This window comes from Microcaecilia unicolor, chromosome 1 (assembly GCF_901765095.1).
Source record: "Microcaecilia unicolor chromosome 1, aMicUni1.1, whole genome shotgun sequence".
NCBI lineage: Eukaryota > Metazoa > Chordata > Amphibia > Gymnophiona > Siphonopidae > Microcaecilia > Microcaecilia unicolor.
The window spans coordinates 97,991,654-98,018,132 of record NC_044031.1 but is presented as its reverse complement, the minus strand read 5'-3'; the positions used below and the strand labels follow the sequence as shown (position 1 = coordinate 98,018,132).

At 42.0% G+C, this 26,479-nt stretch overlaps 1 protein-coding gene across 1 annotated transcript in view; it reads right to left on the bottom strand.

The window, feature by feature from the left end:
* The window catches only part of ARHGAP12 (Rho GTPase activating protein 12), a 222,388-nt gene extending 196,133 nt beyond the window's left edge, over positions 1–26,255 (bottom strand). Inside the window, 6 exon segments of the mRNA XM_030199157.1 lie at positions 24,384–24,711; positions 24,713–24,844; positions 24,846–24,927; positions 24,930–24,968; positions 24,971–25,131; positions 26,172–26,255. Coding sequence (XP_030055017.1) covers positions 24,384–24,711; positions 24,713–24,844; positions 24,846–24,927; positions 24,930–24,968; positions 24,971–25,049 — 660 coding nt within the window. The 5' untranslated portion in view covers positions 25,050–25,131; positions 26,172–26,255.
* Positions 26,256–26,479: the final 224 nt, after the last annotated feature.

Genomic DNA, 26,479 nt, shown 5'->3' with positions numbered 1-26,479 from the left:
TAGGTTGACCTGAAACCATAAACAACTAACAGAGTGCAGCCTGGAACAGAACAAAAATGGGTCTAGGGGGGTGGAGTTGGATTCTAAACCCCAAACAGATTCTGCAGCACTGACTGCCCAAACCAACTGTCGCATCGGGTATCCTGCTGAAGGCAGTAGTGAAATTTGAATGTGTGGACTGATGACCACGTTGCAGCCTTGCAAATCTCTTCAATGAAGTGAGCCACTGACGCAGCCATGGCTCTATCATTATGAGCCGTGACATGGCCCTCTAGAGTCAGCCCAGCTTGGGCATAAATAAAGGAAATGCAATCTGCTAGCCAACTGGAAACCATGCATTTTCCGATGGTGACTCCCTCCTGTTGGGATTAAAAGAAACGAACAACTCGGCGGACTGTCTGAAGGGCTTTGTCCGCTCCACGTAAAAGGTCAATGCTCTCTTGCAGTCCAAGGTATGCAAACTGCTTTCACCAGGGCAGGTATAAGGACGGGGAAAGAATGTTGGCAAGACTATCGACTGGTTCAGATGAAACTCCGACACCACCACTGTTGTGATGGAACTTGATATAAGGTGCATGTACTACGAGGGCCTGAAGCTCACTGACTCTACAAGCTGAAGTAACAGCGGCCAAAAACAAAACCGACCTTCCAGGTCAAGTACTTCAGATGGAAGAAATTCAGTGGTTCAAAATGAGCTTTCATCAGCTGAGTGAGAACGACATTGAGATCCCATGACACTGGTGGAGGTTTGACCGGGGGCTTTGATAAAAGCAAACCTCTCATGAAGCAAACAACTAAAGGCTGTCCAGAGATAGGCTTACTACTACTACTACTACTACTTAACATTTCTAGAGCGCTACTAGGGTTACGCAGCGCTGTACAAATTAGTAATTAATGATGGTCCCTGCTTAGAAGAGCTTACTATCTAAGGACGAAATGTCAAGTTGGGGTAGTCTAGATTTCCTGAGTAGAAGTGTTGTGATTAGGTGCCTCTACACGCCAATGATAAGCACTAATTGCACTGAGATGAACCCTTACGGAGTTGGTCTTGAGACCAGACTCTGACAAGTGTAGAAGGTGTTCACGCATGGTCTGTGTAGGACAAGAAAGAGGATCTAGGGCCTTGTTGTCACACCAGACGACAAACCTCCTCCGTTTCAAAGAGTAACACCTTTTCGTGGAATCTTTCCTAGAAGAAAGCAAGACTCGAGAGACACTCTCTAAAAGACCCAAGGAGACGAATTCTAAGCTCTCAACATCCAGGCCGTGACAGCCAGACTGGAGGTTGGGATGCAGAAGCGGCCCCTCATTCTGGGTGATGAGGGTTGGAAAACACTCCAATCTCCACGGTTCCTTGGAGGACAACTCCAGAAGAAGATGGAACCAAATCTGAAGCAGCCATAAGGGAGCAATCAGAATCATGGTTCCGCAGTCTTGCTTGAGTTTCAGCAAAGTCTTCCCTACTAGAGGTATTGGAGGATCTGCATACAGGATGCCTGTTCCCCAATGCAGGAGAAAGGCCTAGCCTGTCATGGGCCTGAAGCCTGGAACAGAACTGAAGGACCTTGTGATTGACCTGAGTGGCAAAAAGATCCACCGAGGGGTACCCCACGCTTGGAAGATCTTGCGGGCGACATTCATGTTCAGTGACCATTCGTGAGGTTGCATTATCCTGCTCAGCCTGTCGGCCAGACTGTTTACGCCTGCCAGATAAGTGGCTTGGAGAAACATGCCGTGACGGTGTGCCCAAAGCCACATCTTGACGGCTTCCTGACACAGAGGGCGAGATCCAGTGCCCCCCCGCTTGTTGGTGTAATACATGGCAACCTGATTGTCTGTCTGAATCAATATGATTTGGTAGGACAGCCGGTCTCTGAAAGCCTTTAGCGCATTCCAGATCACTCACAATTCCAAGAGATTGATCTGAAGACCTTTTTCCTGAAAGGACCAGGCTCCTTGAGTGTGAAACCCATCTACATGAGCTCCCCACCCCAGGAGAGATGCATCCGTCATCAGCACTTTTCGTGGCTGAGGAATTTGGAATGGACATCCCAAGGTCAAATTGGATCAAATCGTCCACCACTGCAGAGAATTCCGGAAGTCCGTGGACAGTTGGATTACATCCTCTAGACCCCCCGCAGCTTGATACCACTGGGAAGCTAGGGTCCACTGAGCTGACCTCATGTGTAGGTGTACCATGGGAGTCACATGAACTGTGGATGCCATGTGCCCCAGAAGTCTCAACATCTGCAGAGCTGTGATCTGTTGAGACGCTCGAACTATGGACACCAGGGACAGGAGGTTGTCTGCCCTTATCTCGGGAAGATAAGCTCGAGCTGTCTTTGTGTTCAACAGAGCCCCAATGAATTCCAACTTTTGAACTGGAGTGAGATGGGACTTGGAGTAATTGATTACGAACCTCAGTAATTCTAACACCTGAATAGTCATTCGCATGGACTGTAGAGCACCTGCTTCCGAGGTGCTCTTCACCAGCCAATCGTCAAGATAAGGGAACACATGCACTCCCAGTCTACGTAGCGACGCTGCGACTACCGCTAGGCACTTTGTGAACACTCTGGGCGCAGACGCCACACCAAAAGGCAGCACACAGTACTGTGAGCTGGGAATATCGAGATGTGTGTATAAGCATCCTTTAAGTCCAGAGAGCACAGTCAATCGTTTTCTTGAATCATGGGAAGAAGCGTGCCCAGGGAAACCATCCTGAACCTTTCTCAGACTAGAAATTTGTTGAGGGCCCTTAGGTTTAGGATTGGACGCATCCCCCCTGTTTTCTTTTGCACAAGCCCTTCTTCCCCTGGTAGAACGGGTTCGACCGCACTGGCCTTTAGAAAGGCAGAGAGTTCCTCTGCAAGTACCGGACTATTTGAAGAACCCACCGGTCGGAGGTTATAAGAGGTCACCTTTGGTGAAAAAATATCAACCTCCCTCCAATCGGTAAGTCGTCCGGTACAGACTTATTGAGGCTATGCTTAACTGAAGCCAGTCAAAAGCTCGTCCCTTGCTTTTGCTGGGGAGCAGTATGAATCTTAGATGCACGCTGCTAATGAGAATGAGCGCGCTGGGGTTGAGCCTGGGCAGCCTGCGAAGAAGCAGGCATGTACCTACGCCTAGGGTAGGAATAGGGAGCACTCCTCTTCCCCTCAAAATACCTCCTAGATGAGGAGGCAGTAGCAGAAGGCAACCAGTGGGAGACAGAATCCATAGCATCATTGTGCTTCTTGATCTGATCAACAAGATCCTCTACTTTTTCACCAAAAAGGTTGTCCCCCCAGCAAGGAACATCCGCCATTCGCTGCTGGACCAAATGATCCGGGTCAGAGACATGCAGCCATGAGAGTCTGCGCATCACTATACCCTGAGCAGCAATCCTGGATGTTACATCAAAAGTGTCAAGCGTACCCCTGGCCAGGAACGTTCGACACACCTTCTACTGCCTGACCACCTGGCAAAAAGGCTTGGCCAGTTCTGCAGGGAGTTTATCAACCAAACTCGACAGTTGCTGTATCGAGTCTCACAAGTGTACGTTCGTGAAGAGCTGGTAAAACTGAATTTTGGTGGCGAGCATAGCGGCCTGATATGTCTTCTTCCCAAAAGAATCAAGAGTTCTAGCTTCTCTGCCTGGGGGCGCCGAAGCAAAGTCTCTAGTACTTCTGGCTCTCTTGAGGGCTGAGTCCACCACCATGGAATTGCGGGGTAACTGGGACCTCATCAATCCAGGTTCACTGTGGATCCGATACTGGGATTCAGCTTTCTTTGGGATCACAGGGCCAGGCAGAGGGGCCGACCAGTTTCGCAAAAGGACTTCCTTCAGTACCTTATGCAGGAAAACCTCTTTAGGTGGAGAAGAATAATCCAGGACCTCGAGCAGCTCAGCCCTAGGCTCATCCTCAACCTCCACAGGGAAGGGAATAGCCGTAGCCATTTCCTGGACAAAAGAGGAAAAGGATAGACTCTCCGGTGGAGATTGATCCTTCCCCTCCGCCAGAAAGGAGACTAAGGGAATCCCAAAGAACTCATCAGAAGATGAGTGTTAAGGTGCTTCGACACTGAACCTGCCTCGACGCCGAGGAACGATGTCCTCTATGGCGAAGCTCCCTCCACCGATGTCGAAGGAGAGTCGACCTGGGTGGCACCGTGGTCGGGGACCTCACCGCAGGTGAAGAGCCAGACACCGCTGTAGCAGACGGTACAGAAGGCGCAAGCACCCCCGACACCAAAGCTGACCGGCGCAGCAATCGTTCCAGAAGTTCTGGAAACAAGGACCAGATGCACTCATCGAGAGCCGCCATTGGAGAAGGCTGCAGGGGTCGATGGAACAGGTGGTGTCAGAATCTGTGGAGGCTCGGGAGCAAGCACCGGGCTTGCTAGGAGACTAACGCATCGGCACCTCCTGTATCGAGGGGGAGCAATCCTCTCGGCGCCGACGCTTCTCAGGTGCCGACTCTCTCAACGTCCCGGAGCTCCCGGCACCGTGTGTCGAAGGAGAACGATGACGGTGCTTCTTCGTCTTCGTTCGATGCCCGTGATCGAGACGCCTCGGTACCGACAAGGAGGACATGGAATCTTCAAGTCTCCTTGGGGCCGGGTCCAACAAAGGTCGGTCCCGGGGGCCTGCATAACAGGAGGCCTCAAAACAGGTGGAGACCCGCTCAACGCCTCACTGCTCCCAACGCGAGTTGGTCTCTCAGCAGCCATTACCTCTATTCCCAAAGTCGATGTTCCTTTCGATATCGAAGGACCGAGCCCCAAAAAGCTTCTCTCATTGGGCTTCTCTAGACGCTTGAATCCGTTTCTTCATACGAAGACACAGACTACAAGCGGCTGGGCTATGGTCGGGCCCAAGGCACTGGATACACCATGCGTGGGTATCGGTACCTGAGATGGTCCAGTTGCACCAAGTACAATGTTTGAAACCGCTGGGTGTCTTCAACGACATGGAAGGAAAAACAGCTTCAGCGAAATCAAAAGACGCGATTGTGCCTGTTAAAGAAAAAAGGGCACAAAAAAAGGGGGGGGGGGGAACCCTGGCCGCGTTGAAAAGAAAACTTTAAAAGGGGGGAAAAAAACTAAAAGAGAACGGGGATATTTTTTTTAAATGACGCTAAAATAGGAAGAATAAATCGAAAAAGTCATCAGACTCTGTTCCTGGGTCAAAACAAGGAGAACACGAAAATTCCTGTTACCTCGCCGCGGACAAAAAACAACTAAGGAGGCACGCTCACACACCGAGCGGGAAGTTGTCCGCAAATGCGCGGTGCGCGCTGCACACGCGCCAGAAGGCTCTGGCAAAACTTTGTTTATATTTTGCTTGCAAAATGCCGATTCCTGGGCCAACGCGGACGTCGACCCACATGTGAGAACAAGCAGCCTGCTTGTCCTCGGAGAAAAGGGTGTTTGAAAGATGTAAATGTAAATTGTTGAATTAAAAGCACATTGGATAGAAACCCTATATTGTAACCCTAATATAAAAAAGTAACAGACTGATTTAATTTGAAAATGTAGATGAGAAAACCGTTCACAAAATCATCCTCATAGTCTTATCAAAAAGGTGATAGGGTACTTTGGTCTTTTCCGTTTTATGACTCTAGCACAAAGTATATACTATTGGGTTGGGAAATTCTTGATGATATTCTGCCATGGAAAAGAGGGAAGACCAGCAAAGAAATGGGCCAATAAAGAGTAGCATCCATAGCTGCTGTATTTATCTACATAAGGGGGAATGGGGAAGGGATTGATTATAATCACAAGGCAATATATCAAAAGTGGTTTACATATTATATACAGATATTTTCCTGTTCAGAGTGGTTTCACAAGCTAAGGAGCCCTTTTACCAAACTGCAGTAAAACGTGGCCTTACCATGCCCTTATGTGGATCATTCCCACAATCTAAGGCCATTTTTACCACGGGGTAAAATGGCCACGTGCTAATTTTCCCATTACTGTGTGGCCATTAGTGTGCAAGTCCCTACCTCCGTCCATTATATAGGCAGAAAGGGCTCATACACTGTGGAGGAGTAGCCTAGTGGTTACTGAAGCGGGCTTTGATCCTGGTGATCTGGATTCGATTCCCACTGCAGCTCCTTGTGACACTGGGCAAATCACTTAACCCACCATTGCCCAGGTACAAAATAAGCACCTGTATATATAATATGTAAACCATTTGATTGTAACCACAGAAATGGGGTATATTAAATCCCATCCCATTTCCTTTCCCATTCCTCAGCTGCACTAACTGATTAGAGCAGAGCACACCGATAGGTAGTGAACACAAATGCTAAAAATTACTGTAGGACACCTGCGCATGCCTGCGGTAAGGCATTTTTTGTCATGGTAAGCATGTATTAGTACTTACCGCAGCTTAGTAAAAGGACCCCTAAGGGGGGGGGGGGGGGGAGTTGAATCTGAGGCAACAGAGCTGAAGCAGAAACTGAACCTGTTTCGCCTGGTTCTCTGGCCATTACACTAACCATTAGGGTTGCAGCTCCCACACAGAAAATCAGTGGCAAAACTTGAAAAATGTAGACCACAACCGCTCTCCAGCCAAGTGTTTAAATCATTCACGAAACGTTAAACCATTTTTCAATGACATGAAGTATGTATTAGAGTTCCAGGGCTAAATAAAGTGAGGCTTGTTCTTGTAGCCCTAACAATTTCACTTTTGATGGTAATAGAACATATGAAAGGACCTCTTGAAAGTTCTTAATCATCTCATTAGGTTATAAGGCAAACGTCAACCTTTCAGATGGCCTACATTCTTCAAGGCTCTTTTAAATCACTACCAGATTTCTTTTTTTAACTTGAAATTTAGATCTGTAGCCCACATAAATCCTTTAAATTTACATGCAATTTGTTAACATTTTAATCTAGAAACACTGTAATTGATGAGTTCTCAGTTATTTGTGACATTTATATCCAAACAAAAAAAACAGCACCACGGGCCTTTAAAAATGGAACACAGTTCTTTAATGAAGGAGCCTTGACAAAAAGACCCGACACGGGCCGTGTTTCGGTGACTAGCACCTGCGTCAGGGGTCACAGTGATGACGTGGAAAACTTGGGGAATAACTCGAATATATTCCTCTATAATATATTATTCCTTACCCCACGTCTCATATAGTAAAAGCTACAAAGCACCAAGGCACTTTCACTTTCTGTATCCAAATGGATGAAAAGCTGTGCTCTCAAAAGGCTCTGCTTTTAAAAGCTATTAAAAGCAGAGCCTTTTGAGAGCACAGCTTTTCATCCATTTGGATACAGAAAGTGAAAGTACCTTGGTGCTTTGTAGCTTTTTACTATATGAGACGTGGGGTAAGGAATAATATATTGTAGAGGAATATATTCGAGTTATTCCCCAAGTTTTCCACGTCATCACTGTGACCCCTGACGCAGGTGCTAGTCACCGAAACACGGCCCGTGTCGGGTCTTTTTGTCAAGGCTCCTTCATTAAAGAACTGTGTTCCATTTTTAAAGGCCCGTGGTGCTGTTTTTTTTTTGTTTGGACTTTAGTTTGTACTTCGTTCCCTCTCTTTTGTTATATCCATGACATTTATATCCCACATTATCCCAAACAAGCTTGAGTTCAATGTGGCTTACAATAAACAGTATAGGATACACAACGAAGAATAATGTATAAGAAAGTAATTTGTTGTAAGAATCCAATTTTACAACACAGTATCATAAACATACTGGTATGGATGTTTAACATTTAGAAATTCTATTATGAATGAGAAACTGTGTGTAGTTATCTGTAGTTTCTTTAAATAAGCCTAGGAATTTCTCTACATTTGAGTATGAAGAATGATTTGAAATTCATTCAATATTTGTACTGTACAAATAAAAAATTGCAAGCTGTAATTTTGGATGCTAGTGGAAGACACCCATATATGTCTCAACAGACATATATGGTTTGCTGCATATTGAGCAAGTCTACTTGGTTTGATAAACAGACTCTCAGCCAGCTGAGGTTTCAGGATACCCACAATAAAATATGGATAACAGCTTTGCACAAAACTGAGGTAGCACGCTCAAGATTTGTCTGATCCACAATGAATATGCAGATCTTTAAAACCCAGACAGATTTAAGAACCACTGCACTAGACCAAAATTCCCTAAAATCATGTCCTGTAATCTTTCTGCAAATATATATAAAATTATACATTGAAATAAAACCTTTCAGCTTCCATTTTAGAAGTTTCTCAGACTCGAAAAACCACAACCATAAAGTGCCCACCCGAGAAGCTGGTATCTAAATGGCTACTCAGTTTTCATTTTCTATCCTAGAATATTTTTTATCTGCATTCATTTTATGTATTACACCTTTCTTTTCTGCCCATGGTATTTGAAAAATTCACCTGCCTACTCACCTGGGAAATGGAATTTTAGGGTGAGCAAAGCAGTAGAGTTTTGACCATTAATGTGACTTATAGAGGAGTAGGCAGAGTCTTTGGCCCTGACCTGTGACCCAAGGAAGAAGCTGTCTCTTTAGTACGGGAAGATCAATAGCTGTTGGAGAAAAAAAAATACGCAAGGGGCGAGGTCCCCAAAGGCTTCAATCCTTTCAGATTTTCAGAATTTCCACAATGAATATTCATGCGCTCTATTTGCATACCTCAGAGGTAATGAAGTCAAATATATCTCATACATACAGGCAGACAACTGAGTGGTGGTGATTTATATAAAGAAAAAGGAAGAACAGGGTCTTATATCCCTTGTAAAGAAGTGCGGAAGATTTGAAATTGGGCTACAGTAGCTGACTTTTTTTTTTAAGCTTTATAAAAACAGGACTGTTGGTTGGTATTTCATTTAGCCAATATACATAATTAGAGAAAGCATAGATCATGCATCATTCAGTACAGTAGGCATTCAGATTTGCAGCCAAATTCTTCAAAGCACATGGCAAATTCCTCAAAGAAAAGCAATGCACCCCTGTGAGCTAAAAGTTTCTCTTTCTCCCCAGGAAAAATAAAAGAACTTTCAGGGCTTGCAAAGACACCAAAATTAAAAAGTATGAATGGCCCTTCAATGACAAAAACATCCCAAATACATCTTCCTTAAAAAAAACCATAAGAAACCAATGATTGAAAACAGAAGTCTCAAGACACCCATTTCATGCACAGACACATCTACACAAATATATGTGAATTCAAAGCTATGCATGTGGACAACAGACAAAATTACCAGTTACAGACTGCCAAAAGAACCACAATTTACACACTGTAATAAGCAGTGCATTTGTATAAATACAGAGTTCTAGTAACAACCCAGAGCAAAAGATTACTTAATTGAAAACCATTTCCTTTGCTAAATTCCACTACTCCATTTATGTGGAAACACATTAACACAACACATGCTCATTTTTCATTAGCAACAGACGTATACTGCAAAACCAAGTAGACTTCGGAGGGAAGAAGGAAAGAATAATGCACACTTTTGCACAACACAATCCAGCAACTTGTAGTAAGGAAATATTTAGATCTGCGTAAGATGCTAAAGTTTATTTTGCTAGCAACAAAATAAGTTAGTGAACGGGAGACCTAAAAATGGTTTTCAGTTACTCTACAACCAGTTATTCTCAGAAATCACAGCTGTTTATGCAGAAGATATCCCAAAGTTTAAGGAGAAGCAGTACACAAAGTAAAAAAAAAAAAAATAGCAATGGTTTAAAACTTGTACAATGTTCTTTATTTACTTTGCAAGCAGAATTGGGAAGGTCTCATTAAAAAGTTATTTTAGTGGAAGAAAATTAGTTTATATGAAAATATTTTTCTATTTTGACAGGTCACCACACTAGTAAAATAGAATTCAGTGAGTGTTAAATAATATTCCCTTTTTTTTGTTCTGATTTTTCAATCCCAAAGGTAAGCCTATATTTTCAAATTTTGTTCCTATTACCTATTAATTTCCTTTCCTTGAGTCCTGATATACTATGCCAGACAAGTGGGTTGTGTCCCTTTCCTACCAGCAGATGGAGGCAGAGATACTGAATTCTTCCAGTGACATCACCAGTATAAGGTGTAGTGTACTTCAACTCTCCAGTATTCTACTGCCAAAGCAAAATTAGCATCACCCCCATCGCCCATGATCTATGTTTATATTGCATTAAAAGATTAACAAGGGAGCTATAGAATTTCCTATCATATTGATTCTGGGCATAGAGTTACATATCAGATAAATCCAGCATTGAATAGTTATCTTCCCCATCCCACTATAACATCTTTTGTACTTATCCCCTACTGGACTTGGCAAATGCATTTACGTATTATGTAAGCCACATTGAGCCTGCAAATATGTGGGAAAATGTGGGATACAAATGTAATAAATAAATAAGATACCCCTTCTAAACCACTTCAGCCATGCATATAAATTTACACTAACAACAGAGTGAACAAGAGAGCAGAGAACCTGAAGAATCCCATGTCCATCTCAATTACAGACTATGGACTTTTCCTCCAGGAACTTGTCCAAACCTTTTTTAACACAGATACGCTAACCGCTGTTACCAAATCCTTTGGCGAGTTCCAGAGCTTAACTATTCTTTCAGTGAAAAAATATTTCCTCCTATTTGTTTTTAAAAGTATTTCCGTGTAATTTCATTGAGTATGCCCATGTCTTTGTACTTTTTGAAAGAGTGAAAAATCAATTCACTTTTACCCATTCTACACCACTTAGGATTTTATTGACCTCAATCATATCCCCCCTCAGCCATCTCTTTTCCAAGCTGAAGAGCCCTAACCTCTTTAGCCTTTCCTCATATGGGAGGAGTCCCATCCCCTTTTTCATTTTAGTTGCTCTACTTTGAATCTTTTCTAATTCCATGTCTTTTTTGAGATACGGCAACCAGAATTGAATGCAATACTCAAGATGAGGTCGAACCGTATAGCGATACAGAGGCATTAAAATATTCTTGGTCTTATTTTGCCTTCCTTACCTAATAATTTCTAGTTTGCTTTTGGCTGATGCCGCACACTGGGCAGAAGATTTCCGCATATCGTCTATAATGACACCTAGATCTTTTTCTACCACATTTCTTTGAAGGGGGAATAAACATTACGTGGTGTATACTGGACAAGGTCCCTGCATTTCTGCAGTCCTCGTGATTTAGCCTTTATGAACACTTGCGTTCTGCTCTCAGGGGCTAATGTACAAAAGTCCCCGTTAAAAACCGTGTCCGTTTAGATCCATGGTAGAAGTTACTGATTTTGAAATAGCGAGCAATGCTGAAAGGAAAAATTGGATGCAAATGAGATTCACATAAATTTAGCAAGCAGCACGGTAGGGAAAACGCCTAGCACATGCGCAGAACAGTCTCTCATTAAGTGTCCATGTTGTGCACATGCCCAGGAATCCCACTGCTGTACTCTCTTCTTTCCCCTGCAGTACTTGCTGGCTCCACTGTACCTGTCTCCTTTCCCCATGCAGTGCTCTGATTCTGGCTCTAACTTCCTCCAACAGATTACTTGCCTTCCCTCAGGTTGCCCCCCCCCCCCCCAATATTTTTTTGCTTGGGAATCTCCTCCCTGCTGAAAGTCCCCATCAGCTGACATAGGGGTTCTCCCCCAGCCAATTGGCCGTCTGCTTGTTTCTCTGCCACTCCGTCTCCCCAGCTGACATTACAGGGGCTTTCCCCAGACTGTCTTATTCTGCTCCTATGTATTAAAGAATTGGAGTAATATGGTAATAAGTAGCTCTAGGTTTTACTCTCTGAACACTCAGTAAATAAAACTGGGTTAAGGTCAGAACACTCATGATACACATAAAGATTAAAAAGAGACACTTGAAAAAAACCAATATTAAATCATTACTGCAACAGCATTAAAAAAAATTATGCAGATGTCAATTTGGGGTCTTTTACTAAGCTGCATTAGGCACTACAGTGTACATAATGCAGCTTAAAATGGCATACAGTTCACACTCAGGATTGCTGTGGTAAATGCCAAATGTGCATGTGCTAACCACGCACCAAAAACTGTTTTAATTTTTGAGGGGACGTGTCTGGGGGTTAGAGAGTGTGTGTTCCTGTGGTAATCAGTTAGCTACTATGAATTACCACTTACAAAATGGATGGTGTTAAGTGCACACACACTACGGTTTTGTTTTTCAAATGGCTGTGCATTAAAGGCAGCAATAGTGCATGGCCATTCATACATGGAACAGAAAAGGGTAGTTTTATGGTGGCGGTAAAAATGGCCTTTATCATACAGGAAAAACTTGCGTAAGGGCACTTTTACCACAGCTTAGTAAAAGAACCCCTTAAAAACTAAAATGAAAATTTTCATTAGTTATTGTGAAGACAAAAACCTATTTAGCATCTAACACAATCCTCCTTTTAAAAATAAATCCTCTACAAAGAGCAACTGACATAAGTGTATTAAGACATCCTCACATTTAGGGGACCTTTTACTAAGCTGCGGTAGGCACTATACGCGTGCAGCGCATGCCCAAATGAGACTACCACCAGGCAGTAATTTCAGATTTGGCACATGACCTTAACATCTGGATGAATTATTTATTTCCTCCCACGTGTGTCGTTTCCAGTGGTAATCGGCAGTTGGCGCACGCTGACCAGTCACTGCATGTGTAGCGAGTGAGCCCATATCGCTAAATCAATGGGTGGCATTAAGGGCTCAGGCCGATTTTAAACCCACACTTTCAGTTTTACTACATGCCCTTTTCCTGTCACATTTTTTTAAACCTTTTTTGAAAACACGGTAAAAACTGGCATGGCACGCGCCTAATACACGCACCTACACTGCCACAGGTCACTTTTTACCACGGCTTAGAAAAAGGGCCACACAGTTTCTACCAGCCAACTATATCGAAAAACCAAAATGATAGAAAATGCTCATATCACACAAGAAAACACAAAACAACCACAAAACTCCCAGATCTGTATATCCATAATAATACACTTAGATCTGTTAGACTTGTCCAACTAAATAATATTGATGAGCTAATGATTTAATAATTTGTTTTGTTGTATAAGATTTATAGAAACCTATACCAAAATGGCTCTTTTTAAAGATAGAAATAAAGTTGTTTTGAATTACATATTATTTCTCTCATAAGGATCTATTAAAGTATAATTTACAGTAACCTGCACTTATAGCAAGTAACTAATATTAAGGGGCCCTTTTACTATGGCATGGTAGGCCTAACCGCAGAATGAGCCGAGACGTAGATTGGGCAGCAGAACGTGCTACTCCCATGGTAAAACATGTCTGGGGAGTGGCGAGGAGGTGTGCCTGTGCTAAACAGGTAGCGGGAGCCCTTACCACCTCCTAGATAGGTGACGGTAAGGGATCCCAGGCGGTAATGGCTACAAGCTAATGGGAAAATTAACGAATGGCCATTAAAAACAGAGAGAGAGAGACCACGGCCATTTTTCTGCTGCGCTAGAAAGTGGCCGGAGCATGTGGCAAACCCGCACACTACACTGTACCAGCCACTTTCTAGCATGTCTTGATAAAAGGACCCCTAAATGACTCAGGCTGGTATCCAGAAAATCTATGGTATGTCTAAACTACACTGGCTTTATATACACTTTGAGGCTCTTTTACCAAAGCTTAGCACACACTAACAGACATTAGTGTGTGTGAAGTGCCATATGGCCCTCGCATATAAAATAGGATGCACAGCCTTAGCATATGCTAAGCTGTAGTAAAAGGGCCCTTTTGTAAACATATATTTTACACACACACTTTGCATTTAATAGTATACCTATTAACAAGTGATATATTTATGTGAAGAAAGTTTGTATGGCGGAACTTCCACAAATGGGGTCACAAAGGGGCCCTTTTACTAGGCCGCTTAAGCATCTATGAGCACCCAATGCATGCCAATTTGGAGTTATCGCCCAGCTACCGCATGGCTCTTGCGGTAATTTCATTTTTGGTGTGCATCCGATACGCATGCCAAAAATAACTGTTATTTTTCTGGCACGCCCCCGCTAAGTGCGCCAAGTGGCATTCGGCGCACGTAGGTCATTACCGCCCGGTTAACGCGTGAGACCTTACCACTAAGTCAATGGCTGGCAGTAAGGTCTCAGAAACAAACGGACGCGTACTATTTTTTTATTTTGCCGCACTTCCATTTTCAGAAAAATAATTTTTTTTTTTTTAAAAAGGCATTTTCTGCAGGCGCGATGAAAAATGGATCTGCACACACCCAAAACACACATCTACACTACCGCAGGCCATTTTCCAGCACACCTTAGTAAAGGACCCCAAAATGTGCTTTTCGTGTCATGACCTGGGTGGGATCTCCACAGGTACGTCATTATTATTATTTATTGCATTTGTATCCTACATTTTCCCACCTTTTTGCAGGCTCAGTGTGGCTTACAATACATTATGAATGATGGAAATACATTTTGTTACAATTCGGTTATGGATTACATTGTAAGAGTTATACGAGACAAAATCATTATCCTGCACCGGCACAACAAAATTGGGAAGCATTTTTTTTAACACAAATATTGGCACAGAAGTACATACAATTATAAGCATGATGCTGTTCCATACATTTCAAAAGTAACCAACCCACATCCCACCTCATCCCTTCCACCAGTCTGCAACAGTTTGAACAGGCAACTAATTCCTCTAGTGAGGAAGAGTCCTGGCTCTTCCCACTCCCCCTCTGGTTAACAGACCACAAAAATGAGAAAACCTTCTCTTTTCTCTCATGGGAAGCATTTTTTTACATGGATTTGTTTTAACTCCTGATGCAGGCGTAAACTGAAACATGGCTATGTAGGGTTTATGTGATCATAGATTTATATATGATACATTAAGTAAAAATGTACACTAGTACAAACACCTTGCTGTTTTTTTTATTTGTTCTTGAGTTCATACTCTCTTCCAGTTACATTATAAATTGTTATTCATAAGATATTTATAATCCTTGATGCTTTGCTTTTAAAACAGTCACCAAAATTATTTAAACTTCATCTATCGACATTACTAAATAAATCTAATTTGATTTTGATGCAAGGCTAAAATTTTATTCCATAACAGGTTTATTTTGTGTTCTCCCCTTACGCATGACAGGAATCATGTTTAGAAAAGAGCATACATTTCCATGTTTGGAAAGAAGTAGTGATATCATTTAACAATACTTTAGGAGTATATATCAGACTCCTGATTTGTGGGTAATTCCACCACCACAAAAGCTGCCACAGAAATTTGGCTTTTGCCGGATAACCCCCCCCCACCCCCCCACACACACACCACATAATGGAAGTCACAGCAAACTGACCACCTCATCAACCCACCACAACCATGCAGCAGCAAACTTCAGCGACTGTAGACTACCGCTGTGATTCTGTGACTGAGGCACTTTGAAAATGTTACACAATAGCTGTTTTCCTCCACTGAACCACCTGCATACGAGGTTTCTGGCTCTTATGACTGCTGGAGAGAACTTTCATGAAAACCCCATTAGCAGTCTTGCTGACAGCTGAGCTTCATTGCTAGAAAAGCTGGGGAAGCGGTGGTCATTCTCTCCCAGCACTTCCAAAACAAGCAAGAAAACAGTGTTGTTTTTTCAGTGCTGAGTACTGTATTTTAGCTATTATAAGCTCAATAAAATTGCCAATTACAAGAAGTTGCATAAGACACCAAGGAGCTCATTTCAAAGCATTTAGACTTTTTGTAAGTCTAAGGGCCAGATGCACTAAAGTCGTCGTTAGTGCCGTTCCTACCGAATTCCATAGCGAATCGGTAGGGAACAGCTATGCCTCAAGGAAAGGGAATGCAAATGAGCTACTCGTTGTAGCTCACTTGCATTCTCCTATTCCATCGTAAAACTGGTCGGCCAATCGGTCAGTCAAGCATGCGCAAAGCGTTATGCTGGCTGCTCTGCGCATGCCAAATACGCCTCAAGTGCCAAGGGTTTCTACACAATTCCGTTTGCGTTAGCTGCTTACCATCGTTGGAAAAAAAGTATTTAGTGCATGCCAGGGTTTACTACTTCTCGTTAATGGCTCGTTATTGGCTCGTAAGCTTTAGTGCATCTGGCCCCAAGTGCTTTGAAAATACACCTCCAAGTAAACTAGTCACTCAAAACTGCTAGCACAGACTTGGAGAACTGACCAATGTGGAGTGGAGGAGTGGGCCTAGTGGTTAGAGTATCCAGAGGTGGCCGGTTCAAATCCCACTGCTACTCCCTTGTGATCTTGGGCAAGTCACTTAACCCTCCACTGCCTCAGGTACAAACTTAGATTGTGAGCCCTCCTGGGACAGAGAAATATCCAGAGTACCTGAATGTAACTCACCTTGAGCTACTACTGAAAAGGTGTGAGCAAAATCTAAATAAATAATAATAATAATATGTGCAAGTCATGGATGGCAATATACCAAAGAACCGTAACACAAGCCAAAACTTTCTCCCAATGCACCATTTGCCTCAGCCTCTTGGTTAAGTCCACCTGAAATAGCAAACCTAATCACTCAACATTAATCTGTGATGATGCTGCCTCCCTTTTTCTCAACAAATTAAGGGTTCTGTGAAGATCCCCAAAACAACCTTCCCAGCCTGTGTTAGATTAATGTATAACCTTCTGACCGAACTGCTTGTTCCAAGCAGTTAACAATGAAACATACCTAATAACTGTGTACAGAAATTACACAAAAATGTTTAAAAAATAAATAAGATACCTCAGCCCTCGGAGATCTAGAGCCCTTTTACTAACTGCGCTAGTAAAGGAGCTTAGTGGTTTCTTACGTGGGCCTTTCCCACATGCTAAAACCATTTCTAGCGCTGCCACCAAAGAGGTCTTTTTCTATTTGTTTTATTTCTAGCCATTTGCTAATATTAGCATTAGCATATGGCCATTTAAAAAATAAAATGGAGCGCTTACGTCTCCTATTTAGAAGACGCCAAGGGCTCCCGTATTTTGGACATATTAACCTGTCAGCATGGCGGTAAAGTCAGCGATCTAGCTCATTAGTGTATCCATGTCTATTCTCTGCCCAACACACCCTCCACAAAATAAAGAGGAAAAGATACAGTGCGCTTAGCACATGCAGATGGCAGCGTGTCCTGCGGTAGGCCATTTTTCCTGTGTTAGGTGTATGTTAGTGCCCAACACAGCTTAGTAAAAGGGTCCCTCTGCTTTGGGGAGTCAACTCACTTTGTATCTCTATGTCTCAAAGTGATCTCTCTCACTGCAACCTTTGTAGGACTTGGAACAGCATCCATCCAACTACCTATACTCAAATATCTTGGAAGAAAGGAAGTATGAACCCAGGCCCTTCAAGAACTCCAGATATTCAGGACTTGTTATAACCCAGCAAAGAAAGAGCCTTGTAAAGATTCTGGAGTGGAACGCCTCTACCTATATCCATCTAAGTTAGTGAGGCTAGCAAGTGGGGTCCTCATAAAACAGGTTGCCAAAAACACTAAACTTTTCTCTGAAGGCCTGTTGCCAATAGTGTCAAAAAGAGCCATCATGCATCTATGAAAGTGACACTTTGTGGTATATTAAGGTGGAAAACTACCACCCAATATTAAAACATCCCATTTTCAGGCAAATTCAGAGCAGATGCTACTTGTGACTGTGGGCAGTCACTTAACCCTCCATTGCCCCAGGTACAAAATAAGTACCTGTATATATGTAACCCGCTTTGAATGTAGTTGCAAAATACCACAGAAAGGCGGTATATCAAGTCCCATTTCCCTTGCACCTCAACCCATGACTAGCTTGATCCAAACCAAATTTCATTCAGACCTGACTACAGATTCTACAGAACAGAGAGAGTCTCAATTCTCTGCTGGATGACTGCCAAAATACTGAGATAGAGGTTCAGACTTCAGTAATGGTGCTGCTGATTTCTCAGCAAGCATTGATACTGTGGACCACACCATTACGCTATTAAATTTGACAGAGGCTGGTACAGAGTGGCTTCAGAAGAATTAGCCAGGTTACCATCAGTGGTGGAACATGGTTGCTTTTCCTTACCTAGGACCCTGACATGTGGGGTTTCACAAGGATCTAGTCAACATGCTGTTTCAAACTAACGTATTCAGTTTACTCAGTCCATTTAAATAGACTGCATTTTCTGAAGTGGGCTGTGAAAGTCTTTTTATAGTTATTCTGCATGCTGTTTTAGATTCTTTATTTGTAATTTTTCAATTGGTATTTTGTATTTCTTATCTTTTCATTATTTATTATTCTTTCATTTCTTAGGGTTACATTTTGCTTAAAATTTGCATTCGCTATTAAAGGTATGGTTTTTTTTTTGTTCTTTTCCCCCCACCGAAGCTCCTTGTGACTCTGGGCAATGGAGGGTTGTGACTTGCTCAGAGTCACAAGAAGCTGCAGTGGAGGAAAATAACATCCTTTGATCGCATGATTAAAATTGTAATTGAAATGCAGCCCTACATTTAAATTATTCCATATTTACACTGGCATGTAGAGTTTAAAGCATTAAGCTAATCTTTAAAAATGTAACATACTTTGACTGCACACTTGCATTCCTCACTTTTCCAAAACACATAACTAAAAACCAAGTATCTACTATATATTTTTTTTTTTCCATAAAGAAAACATTGTCTTAATTTGGATTTATTCACTTTTCCAAATCCAGGTTCACGCAAGTTACATGCAAATATTTCCTCTGCCCTAGAGGGCTCACAATCTAAGTCAGTAATTAAGACAATGGAGGCCGAATCGACTTGTCCAAAATTAGTAGAATGAGATTTGAATCCTGGTGTTCCCAATTCTCAAGCCTACTACTCTAATCCTGCACTGTAATCAAAGAGTGGAGGAGTGGCCTAATGGTTAGGGTGGTGGACTTTGGTCCTGGGGAACACTCTGAGCAAGTCACTAACCCTCCATTTGCCTGCCGCATTGAGCTGCCATGAGTGGGAAAGGGCAGGGTACAAATGTAACCACAAAAAAAAAAAAAAAGGAGAGAGAGTAAGCAACACTTAAGTCACTAAAGTTTCTACTGGTAGAAAAGGAATACAACTGAAAAAAAGAACTGGACCTTTCATCAAAGGAAAACTTTGTGTGTGCAAGTCTGAAACTAGTGTTCTGGTGGCAGACTAGGGCAATAAAACCAGCTTACTAAACCATTCATTTCTGCACAGCTGCTAAACAATGAGCATTATTGAAAGCACTAGAAAATACATGGGAGCTGGTCCAATAGAGAAGGCTGACACTTGCAGTACAGTATCTGAATCATATAGCAATGAAAGTGACATCAATATGACCCACGATACTTAACCCTTCACCTACTCAAATGTCAATATTTCAATACCTTCAATGTAACTAATTATATAGCAATATGACTTCAAATTGCAGCAGAGTTTTAAAAAATAAAGTACAATGTACAAAATTCAGTGCATTTATAATAAAATCAACTAAACATAAGACATCACAAGAACCCTGGTATTTTCAAAGCAGAGTCTCACACATTAAGTTGAGGTCAGTGAAGATCTGCAGAAATGCAGCAGGCTTCATCCTCCTTCCCATGAAAAACTGGCAATTTTATTTCCAAGTGGTCATTACTTCATAAAGACCAGCACACAAGAGTGGCCTGCTGGAAGAATGACATCTGGGATGTGAATGCCCAACTTACTGGCTTCAAATTGTCCCAAGACAAATAAAAGGAAACTTCAATTAACTAGACTTTACATCTGTTCCTGAAATACATAACCAGCTTTTTAATTAGCTGAGCTTAATCTAATCAATCAACTGCCCTGTTGACCTGTTAACACCTACTTAAGGGCATGTAGTCACTTGATACAATCAAGGAGAATCTTTGCCATCTGCCCCATTTATGAGAAACCTCTTAGCTATGTTTTGGGTGCTTTTATTCTGGCACTGAACATTAGGCTCCCATTAGATACTCACCAGGCTAATTACTATTACAGCTAGACAGAAATCCTTTCTGCAAATAAAAAAAAAAAGTAGACTGCATGGATTCCGACAATGTCTATTAATGTTAAAACTACCTCCTTCAATCAGTCTCCAGAAACACCCACCCTAAGCCCCTACTGTCCATACTTAAGCGTTCAAAGCAAGAAAGAAAAAAAAATTATGCTAGAAGATTGAAAGGCTGACAGTTTGATAATCATTTGGTTGAAATAAAAGGTTAGTGTCACAGGTGATCATTTAGTCTAAAAATTAAAAAAGTCATTGTTGACTAGCTTTCAAGAACTGTTCACTACTTGAATCAAAGCACAAGCACAATAATCATGTTAGTGTGAAGGTTTATGTTGTATGAATATTCATTTTATGCTGTCATTTGCTTCTTTTAAACCTCTAATTTGATATAGAATAAAGAAAATTATTCTGAATATTTAATACTCATTTTATATTTGCCCAGGAAACTTTGAGATTAAAGTACCAGCAATAAGCAAATGTATCAGTACCTTCTATATGATAAAGCAATTTTTGTCTCTTGAACAGGCATGCAGAGTCAGACTGCAAGATGCACACATGGGGCAATTCTATAATGAAGGCGCCTTCACTTCAGGGACCTTTCACAAAGCAACACTAAAAAGTGGCCTGAAATACCCTCCCAAGGGAGGTAGGGGAGAAAAATAATAGTGACGGAATTCAAAAAGGCGTGGGATAAACACAGAGGATCTCTAATTAGAAAATGAATGGATTAAAAAAAAAACACACACACACACTAAAATGGCCGCATGTCAAGTGGCACTTTAGATGGCGACTCTGGCTGTGAAGAACTAAGGCTGGTATTGGGCAAACTTGTACGGTCTGGGTCCCATATATGGCATCTGGTTTAGGATGGGCTGGAGAAGGCTTTGACAAACTCCAGTAATTTGGAATGTGAGGACAGTGCTGGGCAGATTTTACGGTCTATGTCCTGCAGCTGACAAGACAGATCTGGATAGGCTGCAGTGCACTTCGATGGCAACTTCAGGAGTTGAAAACTAAGGACAAGGCCGGGTGGACTTCAACGGTCTATGTCCCAGAAACGCCAAAGAGAGACAATGATCAAGTATTTTTTAATCACATTCATTATATTTAATCATGGCCTGATAATGAGTGTGACTGTTGGGCAGACTGGATGGACCGTTCAGATCTTTATCTGCTGTCATTTAATATGTTACTATGTAGAGAGCCATGTTTTTAGTTTCCTTTTGAACTGTTTCACATTATTCTCTAGCCTAAGCCCCCTGGGCAATTTCTTCCATCTTGTAGGTGCCATGATAGAGAAAATCCACTCTCCTTTTATGTCCTTTATAATAGGGACCTCAAATAGCATATCTGACTTGATCTCAATGCTCATCTCAGGCCAAGCCTTTTCAATCTAAGTTTAAATACCTAGAACATTAAAAGATAACAACAGGAGAGTACTGGAAGCCAATGAAGTTCCCTCAATACAGGAGAGATACTCTGTCTTGGTCTGCTCAAGAGAAACCATGCAGCCGCATTCCGCCCCAACTGTATCCAAAGTTTCATATCTTTGGCAGGCCCAAGAACACCGCAATACAATGATCGAGTGAGGATAAAGCAATGGATACAACCACAGTGATCATGGCGTCTGGAGACAAAAAAAAGGTTTTAACCCCTGTATTCACTAGAGATTCCTATAAGCTGATTTCACCACTTGCTGAATATATATTTAAAAAAAAAAAAAGGGTGAAATCAGAACACCCAAATCTCTCACTCTTGTACAGTGGTTACCTTTATCGCATGTAAACATAAATCCAGTTTTAAAGAAGAATCCCCGTTCCTATTTATTCTGAAAACTTGCCTTATCCATATTTTGTCAAACCATTAGTCATAAACCAACATACATTGGGGTTAGAAAAGATTGCAATTTGGCTCATTGTAAGGCAACACAGGTCTCTCAAAAGGGATAATCAACTGAACATCAGCATAAATGTATATAATATACATATTAAACAAGGATGAGAATGCAGATCCCTGGGGCACTCCTACACCACAGACCTTCCAACTGGAAAAACTCCCCAGCATTTCTATCCTAACCTATTGGAGAGATATCATCCACTTCAAAACTGTACCACCCAGCCCATCCTGTGCACACCACAGCAAACACAATTTCAACTACCAGCTTGTTAATAAATATCCAAAGAAAAAAAAAAGAATATGGATATTGTCAAGATAACAGCAAACAGATTTCTCTTTTTGAATAAAGCCTGACTCAAAGAAAAAAAAAACACATAATTATACTCTATCATGCTTACATGACTAATCCAGAACATAATGTGTTTATTTTAAAGTCTCCAAAGCTCTACTGAATACAGGCCAAATAAAATCATAAAAATCTCTTTATTCTTTTAAAACTCTAGCAGAAGGGATGTCAGAAGACAAGCTGCTAAGCCTTATTATTCTTAAAACATTTTTCCATAGGCACAAAGGGGGAAATAAATACAACATAAAAAAAAGAATTTACATTTCTAACCAAAGACAAAACTAAAATTTTTTGTAAATGCATTATGTTTCAATATGCTGTTCCCACCTCTCTATTGTAGATTTCAAAATTTTTGTGGTATGTCATTTGGACATATCTCAATGTCATATATCCTAATGGCAAAAAGAGCTAGTGTCACCATTAGGTAACATAGTAAATGACAGCAGATAAAGACCTGTATGGTCCATCCAGTCTGCCCAACGAGATAAACTCATTTTACATGGTATGCGATACTTTATATGTATACCAGAGTTTAATTTGAAGTAACTTTCTGCAGGTGAACATTCAAAATACCATTTTCTGAAGTGCTGTGACACTGCCTCTATAGAATCCCAAACTTACCCAAGGGAGAAGAAAACATAATTTGGGTATAAACCAGGAGCCTTATATATGGCAGAACCACCAAGCCAGCCTTCACTATATGAATTCTGATTAAACATATTGAATATTTGATTTACAATACTGAAAATATTAATACAACATCAAAGTAACCATGGATTTTCTGTATCTTTATTACTACTTGAAATGTGCAGTTTGTAGCAAGAAATTGTATGGAAAAGAACTTTCAAGGGTGGGGGGGAAACCCCTTCAGTCCACACACTTTTTCAACATGTCACAACTAACGCTAACATCCCACCATAGATGACAAACTACAGAGAAAGCTGTTCATCTCACTCAAGTGCAAGCTGAAATTGCCATTTACAAAATGATCTTAATAGAATTACTCTGGGGGAATTCTGCGAAGTTTATTTGTAGTGTTTTCGGTAAAATTCCCCCATCATAAGGTCCGAAATCCCTTCCTGCCTTTTCCTTTCCCAAATTCTAGCTTCCTCAGTTCCCCCTCTCGCTCCAACTGCAGTTCTCTTTCCTTCTAAATCTCATCACCCCTAATTCTGTGTGCCCCTAAAGTTTTCTCCTGCATACAATACCCCAACCTCTCATTATTTTCTCTTCGCCCCCCCCCCCCCCCCTCCAGCTATCACTGTATCATTCCCCCATGGCCCACCTTCAGCTTGCTGCTCCCACCCCCATGGCACATTCACCCCTTTATTCCACCCCCAACCCCACATCCCCCATGGCACAAGTCACCCCTTTAATTTGTCCCCAAGCCCCCCTCCCCAGGGCACGGGTCACCCCTTTAACTCTGCCCCCAAGCTCCCCACCAGGGCATATGATTCACCCCTTTAACTCTGTCCCCAATCCCCCACTGCACACTCACCTTTTCTCTGGCCACTTCTCATTTTCAGCCATAGCAGCAGCTCTGCTATCTCTCTCTCTTCATCTCCCCAGCTGAGCTCACAGGCAAGGAGGGAGTGAACCATGGCACAGCAGGTCACTTCCTCCTCCTCTGCCAGCTTACACTCAACTGCTTATTTGAGCCATGGGATAGATTCGGGTCTAAGCTGGCACAGGAGGAGGAACTGCCACGGTTGACTACCTCCGCTTCTTGCCACACGAGCTTAGCTCTGGAGGAGAAAAAGAGTGTGAGCGTGCCTACCTTAAATTCTGCACAGCATCTGCAGGGGTGGCGAATTTTTGCAAATTCTGTGCTGCACAGAATTCTCCCAGAAGTAATAAGAATTCATAACATGCTATGCCAACTTTTAAGTTTCCTATTCAAATATCCCAATGCTGCGTTCGGCACCTAACCCTTACCGTTCAGTGAATCCAGACTGCCCCAATTTGACTGCCCCTATCGGACCCACCGTTCACTTGTCTATTAGATTGTAAGCTCTTTGAGCAGGGACTGTCTCTCTCTGTTAAATTGTACAGCGCTGCGTAACCCTAGTAGCGCTCTACAAATGTTAAGTAGTAGTAGTAGTAGTAAATATCAAACATTCTGGAAAGCTCTACAAATATACATTAACAACAATCACCAAAAAAAAAAAAATCTTGAGATCATGAAAAAGGAATACAGTTGAACATTTCTGTTTAATACTGTTCTACACTTACCTGTACATGTTCTGTGGAACTTCTGCTCAGTTCATCTCCAGATTCCGAATCCTGATGAAGTCCTTCAGAGCTATCTCCAGCTGAGTCACAAGACTGTTCATTAGAAAAGCTTGTCTTCTCTGTTTCCATGAACTCTGGAAGGGGAAAATGGAGCACTGAGGGGCTCCTACTCTGGCTAGAAGTTTTAGGAGAAGGTAAACCACCACTAAGCTTCTCATTATTTTGGGCAAGGTCCAGACTCAGGCCTTTTGTTTGACCTGGACTAGTGTTAGGTCCAATATTCTGATTGACATCCTGAACTAAACCAGCTATTTGACCTGAAGAGGATTTCCCCAAAACTGGACAGCTCTGTTGACTTGTTTACATTTTCTATTGACCTCTGTAGGCCTTGTATAAGTTTCAAAGAGCTGGTTGACAACAAGCCAGGTGGTTTAACTGGAGGCATTAGTGCTTCCGTGCTACTTCTTAACATACTGTGCTGGTACATAAAAGGGTTTGGAATGTTCATCCTTTTTGACTTGCCACCAGTCTTCGTTGGTCTTTTCACCAGAATGTATTTTTCACCCTGTTTTATCACAATTTTTTCTCTTTCGCTTCATACTCATAATCATATTCCACTTCAATGTACACTGGTCCTGGAACAGTCCTCCCACCTCTGTCAGCCATTTTTCAATCAAAACCTTTATTCACCTCTTCAGAGAGAAGCACAGCAGCATTGTGACTCAGTTTTCTGTTTAGTTCTACTGAACTACAAAAAAAAAAAAAGGTTAACCGAGTTATACTGTTCTTAAATCTCTTATCTTCTGCAGTAAAAAGCCATCACAGTCATTCATAGCTTCTGTGCAAAAAATACTTTCTTTAATCTCACTCATATGAAAGACAAAATCCCCATAATGCAGACCATTAAATGCATGCTTATTTAAAATACAAAACACAATTAATCTAACCTAAAATCAAGAGATGTATCCTTCTTTATAACTAAGTATAAAAACCAAGGTGACTAGCACTAAGAGATACACGACCGAGATTCTGTACATCAGGACATCTTGAAAACAATGTACTACAACACTGTTTCAATCCAATGTCATACAAATCGAGGTATGAGATTAAAAAAAAAACTAAATTTCTTTTAAAGTATTATAGAGAAGATTACTATGATACTAGACGTGCAAAGTTTCATTCATATTAGAAATGTGATTTTTAGGTAAGACTGCGGTTGAGCAATTCAATGAGCTAAATGCATGATTCAGCCTCTCAATTCAAAAATATTTATAGCCTGCAATTCATAAGCGCTCGGTGGTTCACAACAGTACGATCATAATTAAAAAAAATTACAACATACTAAACAAAACACATAAGATATAATCATCATACATTTCCAACTCAATGAACATCTGTAAAGCCACAGAGGAAAAAAAAAATCGGACTATACTAAATGCCAAATGTCTGCCGAAATAGTAAGGTTTTAACTTCCTTTTAAAACAGAGCAACATTTGTTCATTGTCCGCAAACTCAATGGTAGGTCGTTCCAAAGTTTAGGACAGATCACTTTTAAAAACATTGGAACGATTCGACACTAGTTATTAAAACAAGGCGATCAGTTCTAAACTTTGTCAACACTGGCTGCTACAAGGATACCAAGTCACACGCACTCGGCTGCCCACACACTCTCACACGCATCGGGGACCGGTCTCCCCTCCCGTGGTCCCTGCCATGCTCTCCCATTTCTCCTCGATCTAGCGTGTCTCCCCCTCTCAGTGATCCGGCATCTCTCCGTCAAATTCATACCAGCAGCTGCCCACCAAAAATCCGCAACTTTCCTTCTCCGGTGTCCCGTCCCCTACGACACCCACAACTCTCCCAGCCTGAGGCGTCCCGCCTTGCCGGAAACAGGAAGTTGCGTCAGAGGAGGTCAGGACGCCGGAGGAGAGGGAAAGCTGCACGGGAATAGGGATTGCTACACCGTGGTGGGAAATGTACTGTACAAGCCTCTGGGTGACCGAGCCCTACCTATCTACCCGTGTTCTCCAAGACTGCCAAGTAACCGCTTCCCCTCCTCCCTTCACTAATTCAGTGCCATTGCACTTACTCTGTGC